The sequence below is a fragment of the Micromonas pusilla genome (genome assembly GCF_000151265.4).
Source record: "Micromonas pusilla CCMP1545 genomic scaffold MICPUCscaffold_7, whole genome shotgun sequence".
Taxonomy (NCBI): Eukaryota; Viridiplantae; Chlorophyta; class Mamiellophyceae; order Mamiellales; family Mamiellaceae; genus Micromonas; species Micromonas pusilla.
In genome coordinates, this window is record NW_003315888.1 from 1,023,967 (window position 1) to 1,032,610 (window position 8,644).

The 8,644-nt window shown below is 71.0% G+C and overlaps 6 protein-coding genes across 6 annotated transcripts; 3 read left to right on the top strand and 3 right to left on the bottom strand.

Annotated features, from left to right (window-relative positions):
* Window positions 1-74: 74 nt before the first annotated feature.
* Window positions 75-2,864, top strand: MICPUCDRAFT_59724 (uncharacterized protein; the record flags this gene model as incomplete). The annotated part of the gene is made up of 1 exon (XM_003059860.1): window positions 75-2,864. The coding sequence occupies one exon, from the start codon at window positions 75-77 to the stop codon at window positions 2,862-2,864; it is 2,790 nt and encodes a 929-aa protein (XP_003059906.1).
* A 126-nt stretch (window positions 2,865-2,990) lies between these two features.
* On the bottom strand, window positions 2,991-3,245 carry MICPUCDRAFT_18346 (uncharacterized protein; the record flags this gene model as incomplete). Its single annotated transcript, XM_003060149.1, has 1 exon — window positions 2,991-3,245. A coding segment is annotated over one exon (255 nt), but the record flags the coding sequence as incomplete, so codon positions are not given.
* A 1,209-nt stretch (window positions 3,246-4,454) lies between these two features.
* Window positions 4,455-4,808, top strand: MICPUCDRAFT_9082 (uncharacterized protein; the record flags this gene model as incomplete). The annotated part of the gene is made up of 1 exon (XM_003059861.1): window positions 4,455-4,808. A coding segment is annotated over one exon (354 nt), but the record flags the coding sequence as incomplete, so codon positions are not given.
* A 530-nt stretch (window positions 4,809-5,338) lies between these two features.
* Window positions 5,339-6,190, top strand: MICPUCDRAFT_59727 (uncharacterized protein; the record flags this gene model as incomplete). Its single annotated transcript, XM_003059862.1, has 1 exon — window positions 5,339-6,190. One exon carries the CDS (start codon window positions 5,339-5,341, stop codon window positions 6,188-6,190), a length of 852 nt encoding a protein of 283 aa, XP_003059908.1.
* Window positions 6,191-6,299: 109 nt separating this feature from the next.
* On the bottom strand, window positions 6,300-7,541 carry MICPUCDRAFT_59728 (uncharacterized protein; the record flags this gene model as incomplete). The annotated part of the gene is made up of 3 exons (XM_003060150.1): window positions 6,300-6,470; window positions 6,622-6,876; window positions 6,990-7,541. 3 exons carry the CDS (start codon window positions 7,539-7,541, stop codon window positions 6,300-6,302), a joined length of 978 nt encoding a protein of 325 aa, XP_003060196.1.
* Window positions 7,542-7,639: 98 nt separating this feature from the next.
* Window positions 7,640-8,640, bottom strand: MICPUCDRAFT_65619 (uncharacterized protein). Its single transcript, XM_003060151.1, has one exon. It carries the CDS (start codon window positions 8,522-8,524, stop codon window positions 7,709-7,711), a length of 816 nt encoding a protein of 271 aa, XP_003060197.1. The 5' UTR covers window positions 8,525-8,640; the 3' UTR covers window positions 7,640-7,708.
* Between the last annotated feature and the right edge of the window lie 4 nt (window positions 8,641-8,644).

Genomic DNA, 8,644 nt, shown 5'->3' on the forward strand with positions numbered 1-8,644 from the left:
GCCCGCCGAACTGTGAATGCTGAATTCGTTCGCCTCGGACCGTCCGCGCCCCGCGCCGGCAGAGCGCGGCGCGCATGCGAACCACCGCGGCGCCCGCGGCCGCGGCCGCGGCGTCCGCGTCGCGCGCTCTCGCCGCCGCGAAGGACGCGGAGGCGTCGCTCGCAACCGCGCTCCGCGACGCGACGTCGACGAGGACCACCCTCCGCGCCCTCCTCGAGTCCGCGGCCGCGACCGCGGACGACGACGCGACGCGCGCGGGCGTCGGCGTCGGCGACGGCGAGGCCGATATCGCGCGCGACGGCGCGACGAACGGCGACGACGTCGAGTCGCTCGTCGCGCGGCTGCGCGCGATGCGCGACGTCTCCGACGCGCTTCGCGAGCACGCGCGCGCGGAGGGCGCGACGCGCGAGGCGACGCGACTCGCGTCGTCGCTGCGGGACGATTCGCGTCAGAGATCGTCGTCGGACGCGTCGAACACCTCCGCGCTTCTCTCCCAGCTGGAGCGCGCGGAGGCGTGCGCGGCCGCGCTGCGCGTCGCGACGAGCGCGCTCGCGTCCGCGTCCGCGTCCGTCGCTCACGACGCGAGCGCGTACCGCCGGTTCGCGCGCGCGATCAGCGTTCGCGTCGTCGCCGCGGCGCGCGTCGTCCGCGGCGTCGCGTCGCGCGCGTTGATCGCCGGCGCGGCGAAGGCGCGGCGCTGGCCACCGGCGATCGCGCCGAACGCGGTCGACGCGTACGCGTGGGAGAGGGAGAGGGGGGGGGGGGAGGAGGAGGAGGAGGAGGAGGAGCGGGAAGGCGGCGGCGGCGACCTCGGCGATCTAGACGACGAGGTCGTCGCGAAAGCGGCGAGGGCGCTGGCGACGTCGCGACGCGCCGCCGTCGCGGCGCTCGAAGCGTCGGGCGCGCGGCACGCCGAAGATGACGTCGACGGCGACCACGACGACGACGAAGCGTTTTTTTCCGGAGAGGACGCCGCCGTATCCGCCGTATCCGCCGGCGGCGGCGTGTGCTGGGTCGCCGACGCGTTCGCGGCGCCGGCGGCGGCGTCGTTGACGTCGCATTTCGCCGGCGGCGGCGTCGCGTCGGACGCGACGCGCCCCGAGCGGCTGTTCCTCTGCGCGGGGAAGATCGTCGCGACGCTCGCGCCCGCGCTGTCGCGCGCGATGGGACCGTACTTAGAGGCGAACGACGACGACGAGGCGCGCGAGGGAGGAGGACGAGGACGAGGACGAGGACGACGATCGGGTGAATCGACGCGGCGACTAGAGGCTGGATTCGCGGCGGCGACGGCGGCGGCGGCGGCGGCGATCCTCCGCCGGCATCTCCTCCCCGCGACGGCCGCGATTGAGGCCGAGGAGGCTGCGAAGGGCAGCGCGAGCGCGAGCGACGGCGTGCGCGCCGCGGACGACGCGCCGTGGCTGCACCTCGCGGACGAGGCGGCGCGGTTCGACGACGTCGTCGCGGTCGCGACGGCCGGCGGCGGCGGCGGCGGCGGCGGCGGCGGGCTCAAACGATTCCCGCCGCCGCGACGCGCGTCGTGCCTCGGCGCGATCGCGCGCTCGAACGACGCGTGGGCGGCGCGGTGGATGGCCGCGGAGATGCGAGACGGCCTGCGGACCACGCACAGAGCCGCGGAGGCGCGGAACGACGACGCGTGGACGCCGAGGGACGTCGGGAGAGACGCGGGGTACGAAGAAGGCGACGCGGACCCTTTCTTCTCCGGCGAGGAGGGTGCCGAGGGTGCCGAGGGTGCCGAGGGTGCCGATGGTGCCGATCACGACGAAGACGACGACGAGGACGACGACGACGCGTTGTCCGGGGTGCCGCCGATCGCGCAGGTTGTGTTGGAGACGGTCAGACGCGCGACCGAGCGCGCGTGCGTCCTGCCCGCGCCGCGCCCGCGACGACGACGACGACGCGCGGCGCGGGGAGCGAAGAAAGAGGAGGAAGACGACGTCGTCGTCGTCGACGACGACGACGACGAAGAGGACGAAGACTACGATCACGACCCGCGCGTGTCCTACCTCCTCAACGTCGCCGCGGCGATCGCGTACGACTTCCTCGACATCCTCAGGCGCCGCTGCTGGAGCTTCGACAACGCGCTCGGCGTCGTCGGCGGGTGCGTCCGCGCCGCGTCGTTCCTCTCCGATGCCCTCCGCGACCTCGGCGAGGAGCCGGCGACGCTGGCGATCGGCGCCGACGTCTTCGCGGACGTGTGCGGCGCGTTCGACGCGTTCGTGGACGAGCGCGTGGCGCGGATCGCGAAAGACCTCGAGAGAGGGTTCGCAGACGCGAGCGCGGCGTATCGCGGCGGGAAAAATCTCGAGACGTTCGGGTTCGACGGCGCGGGCGGCGTCCGCGCGAAGAACGTCAACGCGGTCTCGTTCGAGCCGACGCTGGACTACACGCGTCGCGCGCTGCGCCTTCTCCGCGCGGCGCTCTTTTTCCGCCGCGACGACGCCGAGCTCTTCTCGCGCGCCGCCGCGGCGTTCGCGTCCGCGGCGGGCGAACGGCTCGTCCGCGACGTCGTCTTGGGCGCCGCGACGTGGAGCGCGAGCGGGGGCGCGCGGTTCGCGGCGGACGCGGACGCGCTGACGGGCGTCTTCGGCGCATACGGGATCAGCGGGAGGCGGCGAGGTGGGCGCGGAGGAGGAGTGACGCGTCGGAAGCCGGCGTTTTACGCGCAGCTGGCGACGCTCCGCGAGGCCAAGGCGCTGCTCTCGTTGGACGTGGACGCTGCGCGGGCGTTCGCGAAGACGATAGAAAACGGCGGAGAGGCGAGCGTTATGGACGCACGGGAGAAGCACGGCGTGCATCGTTCCGACGACGACCGCGTCCGCGACGTGATCCTTCGAATGGTGTGACGACCGACGACGCGAGGAGCTCTCTTCACGCGCGGCGTCGGCGACGATTTCAATTTCGCGAAATTCCGGTCTCTACTCCATCCTTCGAAACGCTAATGCTCGCCTCGCCTCGCGCGTCCTTCCTATCTACAACCCGCGTCGGCGGTCCGGGTCCTCGATGATGAGCTCGTCCACGCTCCAGTCCTCGAAGGATCCGTCCGGGAGGTACCGCCGGACCGTGAACGGGATGCGCTTCTCTCGCAGCTCCTTCCCCGCGATCTCCAGCGGATCCGTCTCGCCGTCCAGCTGGACGAGCACGGGCGCGTTCATGGAGATCTGCAGCGCGCGCGTGCCCAAGATCCTCGCGCGCTCGTACTTCGTCATGTACGGCGTCGTCGTGCGATCCGCGGGGGCGACCGCGCCGCCGCCCTCTTGCGGCGCGCCGGTCAGCACGTCGACGCCGCCCTCGCCCGCGGGCGCGTCGACGTCGTCGGCCTCGACGTCGTCGCCGCCGCCGCCGTCCTCGTAGTCGTCGTAGCCCCTGCGCGGGAATGGTCGCGCGGATGGATCGCGGAGGAGGCGGAGGGGGAGGGGGAGGACGTCAGCGAATGCGCGCGAGCGACGGGGGCGGCGCGGAGGGTCGATCGGTCGATCGAGCGATCGAGCGAGCGAGCGATCGATCGAGCGATCGACGGACGCGGGGGCGACCGATCGCACGCGCGCGTTGGATTTCTTCGTCGACGTTCGGGCCGCCCCGGGAAGGAGGGAAGGACGCGCGTCGCGACGCGAGCGATCGTCGTCGCCGCGATCGCGGCGACGCGATGAGAAGCGCGGGCGCGCACCCGTCGTCGCCCCCGTAGTCTCCGTCGTCCGCCATGTCGTCCGCGCTCGGTGGAGTGACCCTCGCGGCGGGGGGGGCCCCGAAGATTTTCGCCCTCTGAAGTCATTCCGCGAAGACAGGTCCGGTCCCAGCCGGTTTCGCGGGATCGCGATCGCTCGACCGCCACTTCGACCCGAGCGGGCCGCGCGGGCGTCATGGCGTGGCTGGGACGCGTGATGAAAGACCTCGGCAAGTACGCGCACGACGTCCAGCTCGGACAGGACCTGCTCCCCCCCGCCGCGGAGTCGCTCATGCGGTTCGACGCCGCGCGCGTCGTCTCCGCGGGATGGAGGGCGTGGAGCGACGCCCCGCACGGCGGGACGTCCACGGCGACGCTGTCGTGGCGCGGGCGGCCGGAGGGCGCGACCGACGGCGACGCCGGCGCGATGGTCCTCGAAGGCGTGCTGCGCACGGAGACGGTCGCGCCGCTGGCGAGTCGGTCCAAGTCGGCGGCGACGGCGGCGGCGGACGCGGCGTTCGGCGACGCGTCGTCGTCGTCGTCGTCGTCGTCGCCTTCGTCGTCGTCGTCGTCGTCGACGTACGAGCTCCGGATGGACAACATCGCGGCGGCGTCTCGACGCGACGCGATCGCGCGCGAACGTAATAACGCGCACTCATCGTCGACCGTCACGATGACGTCGACGACGGAGCCGCCGGCGCCGCGCGTCACGAAGTCGATGCGTCGCTCCGGATTCGCCGGCTGCAGCACCGTGGACCTCCCCGACGGAGAGTACTTCGACCTGGAAGCCGCGACCGCGCTGCGGTATCGCGTCTTCTCCGACGGGAAACCCTACGTCCTGAGCCTGAAGACCGACGACTGGGTCACGAACGCGAAGGACGACCTGTGGCAGGCGTTTCTGTTCGCGCCCGCGGGGCGATGGGCGGATGTCGTCGTCCCGATGGATCGATTCTTGAAGACGCACCGCGGGCGCGTGATGCGGCACAAGTACGCGATGCGACAGGGGCGCGTGATCGGGTTCGGCGTCGGCGTCGTCGGCGGCGGGGGCGGGTTCGCCGGTGATCTCGAAACGTCCGCGACCGGGCCGTTTAAATTAGAGATCGCGTCCATCGCGGCGTTGCGGCTGAGCGACGCGGAGATCGACGCGTCGCGGCGGAGAGAGGAGGCCAAGTGGGCGGGCGGCGCGGGCGGACGGACGGACGCGCGAGGGGTGAGCTTAGGGTTCGCCGCGGCCGCGCTCAGAAGGGAAGCCGACGAGGTCGCCGCGGTGAGTGCGGCGGCGCGGCGCGGGACGGCTTCGATCGGGGGGATGGTGGGCGGGGGGAAGATCGAGCGGCGCGACGACGAGCGGGTTCGGTACCGAGGCGAGCGTCTGCCGAGTTTTTTGGGTACAGCTGGCGCTGCGGAGGAGGAGGACGACGAGGACACACAGACGAAGCGGTGAGAGGGAGGGAGGGAGGGAGGAAAGCGCGATGAGTCGATGAGTCGATTCGTTTCTTTCGTTCAGGAGCTGAGCTCGGGGTGAAGCCGAGGGATGCGGGTCGGTGGAGCGAGTAGCGTAGTAGTCGTCCAGAAGGGGCTGGCCGGGCGAGTCCGGGTACGGAGAAAATACAGCTGTACCTCCGGCCGCTTTGCCAGACCTCGTCGCGCGTCGAGATGTACGCGGACGCGCTCGAGCGCGAGCGCGACCGCGCGCGACCGCGCGCGCGCAGCCGCAGCCGGTCGTCCAGGAGCGCCTCCTCCTCCTCCTCCTCCTCCTCCTCCTCGTCGTCCTCCTCGTCGACCTCGCGCGGCGGTCGTCGAAGGAGCGGGGACGGAGGATCGTCCGATCGTCGCGACCGTCTCCCTCGTCGAGACCCCGACCCTCGCGACTCGAGGCCGCCGTGGGCGTCCGACGACCGCGAGCGTCGCGACCGCGACCGCGACCGCGACCGCGACCGCGACCGCGACCGCGACCGCGACCGCGACCGCGATCGCGACCGCGAGCGGTCGCGGTCGCGCGATCGCGGCGAACGACGGCGCTCTCGGTCGCGCTCGCGCGATCGGCGCCGAGACGGCGACGACCGGCGACGGAGCGGGTGGGACGACGACGAGCGCGTCGGAGATGAGCGAAGCGATCGTAGACAACACGATAGGGACCGAGACAGAGTGCGCGACGGGGATAGGCGCAGGGAGCGGGAACGCGAACCGTCGCCGAAGCGACGCGAACCGTCGCCTTCGCCGCCCGCCCCCGAGCGCGGCAGAGAGCGGAAGGAGCACAAGGAGAAGGAGCACAAGCGCAAGCGCCAGAAGAAGCGCTCTGGGAAGGACTCGAAGAGGGATCAGAAGAAGGAAAAAAAGAGCGGCAAGAACAAGCGGAAACGGCATCATCACGACCGCGTCGACGGGAAGATATCCGCGGTGTCCGGCAAGAGAATTAAGATGAAGGTGGAGAAGACGAAGCGGGACGTCGAGCTGGAGACGAACCGTCAGAACCTCCTCGCGTTCTTGAACGACTCGTACGACTAGCGATAGCGTAGCGCTTATTACAGTAGACGACGTCGTTTGCGAATCGAAATAATAACGTTCGTTCTTCACCGTTGACTCCGCGCCCGCGGACTCACTCGTTCGTCGTCGCTCAGAAGTTCATGATGCACCGCTCCTTGGGCACGCCGGCGCCTTCCAAAACCTCGATCACCGCCTCGGTCATCTCCTTCTGCCCGCACAACACTGCGCACGCTTTCCCTCCGTCGACGTTTTCCAAATCCGCCTTGAGCTGGTCCTGGACGTACGTCGGCGGACCCCCGACCTGAGGGTCGTTCAATACGAGCGAATGTCGGGGTGGAGTTGAACGGCGTCAGTTGGAGTTGAAAGGCGCCGAGGTGTGTCGGGATCGAAAGCGAGGGACCCTGGGCGGAGAGATGCGCCGGGAAGTAAAGTCCTTAAGGATCGGCGTTCACCACGCCGACGCGGTCGTATGGGGACCAGTGTATAGAACGCGCCTGAGACTGCACGTGCTTCACCTCGCGCACGCCGCACGCCTTCTTCCACGTCTCGAACTCGTCCAGAAACGCGGTCGTCTCTCCGCTCGCGGTGCCGTAGTACAGCGTCACGTCGCGGCCTTTCAGCGCGCCGCTGGTAATCAGAGCGCGGATCGGGGAGATGCCGCTGCCCGTCGCGAAGAGCAGCGTCGTCGGGTAGGCGTCCGCGGGCGCCTGCGATTGGTCGAGGGAAGACGCGCGTCAGTCGTGCGGGCGCGAGATTGGTGGATGGCTATCCCACGTGTCAAAACGTGAGGTCGACAGCGCGCCGCCCGACCGGATCCCACCTTGCTCACGTCGAAGCCGGAGCCCATGGCCGGGGAGACGCCGACCTCCGCGCCCGCCTCCAACGCGCAGATCTCCCCCGCGGTGCCGTCGGACGACTTCACGAGGAGCGAGAGCTCGTTGGTTTTCGCGGAGGAGGAAGACGAAACGTCAGCGGGCGCGGACGCGATCGCGAGGAACGCGGGCTTGCCGTCCTCGGACGTTCGCATCTGGACGAACTGCCCGGGAGTGACGTATCCCTCCGCGACGCTCGCGTCGACGGAGATCACGATGGACCGGAGCCCGCCCTTGGGGGTCGCCGCGTCGTTGGAGACGATCGACGCGGTGCCCCACTCAAAGTCGTTCCACCCCGCGGTCGTCAGGACGTGATGCCGGCGGCGGCGCGAGGAGGAGGAGGAGGGGGAGGGGGAGGACGGCGCCGCGATCGTTCGCGCGATCTGCGCGGGCGCGACGTGGCCGCGAGCGGCGCGCGAGCGGCACGCGCTGAGGTGCCTGGCCGCGGCGACGGGGAGGGAACGCGCGGCGAGGCACGTGCTCGGGACGCTCATGGACATCGTTTCGTTTCGAGGGGGAGAATCGACGACGGCGACGTCGGGTGTGACGGCAGACGCGAGAGAGGCGGGGACGACGATAGCGTTCGACGAGACGAACGACGAAACGCCGGAACGGCCGCGGCCCGGATAATAATGTATCACTGACTCGCGTCGCCAGCCGCGTCTCATCACTTCCCGTCCTTCCCGCCGCCGTTCGCGCTGATCCCGAACCCCGGGCTCCTCGGCCGCACGCCGAACACGTCCCACATCGCGGGATACTCGCTCCCTATGCTCGAACTCCGCGCGTGCGTCGGCGTCGGCGCGCGAATCGGCGCGTCCCCCGCGCCCGCGCCCGCGCCGCCGCCGCCGCCGCCGTCTCGAATCGCGCCGTCGTCCGATGCTCTCCGCCCCGGCTTCGCGTCGTCCACCATGAACGCGCCGACGGACTGCGACCGCGTCAGCGTCGGCGTCGGCGCGGCGGTGGCTTGCGACGGTTGACGTTCCGCGTCCCTCCCGCGCGACGGCGGCTTCCCGAACCCGAACCCGTCGGCGGCGCCGCGGCCGGACGCGGACCACGTTCGGATCGACTCCGGGTGATCGCCCCACGAGCCGACTCCGCCGTTCTCGTCGAACCGATCGACGCCGCTCCACCTCCGGGTCCCGCCTTTCGATGGCGACGCCTCGTCGTCGCTGAGGTGGCCCGAGGGCCCCGCGCCCGCGCGCGCGGGCGACGTCGGCGGGGAGTATCCAAAGTGATCCCCAGCCCCGGCGGCGCGGCTCCCGCCGACGCCGCCGCGACCCTTCCCCGGGGACCCCGGCACGAAGAATGACCCGCCGTAGCCCGCGCCGGTTGACGTTTCGTCTTCCACCGCGCCGTCGCCGCGGCGGCGCTTCGCGTTGGCGACGTGGTACTTGGATTTCGACTTTTTCGGAAGCCCGCGCGCGGGGTCGATGGAGTTGTCGTCGATGACCTCGATCGGGGTCTGGACCTTCCACGTCGGCATCTTCCTGGTCGTCGCGGCGGCGCCCCACGGCGACGCGAACTTCGCCGCGCTCGCCGCGGCCTCTTTCCGTCTCTTTTCCGCGGCTTCTTCTTTCCGCGCGGCGGCGGCGGCGGCGGCGGC

Coding starts and splice junctions, on each gene's coding strand:
- MICPUCDRAFT_65619 (XM_003060151.1), bottom strand. CDS start 8,524: ATGCCGACGTGGAAGGTCCAGACCCCGATCGAGGTCATCGACGACAAC.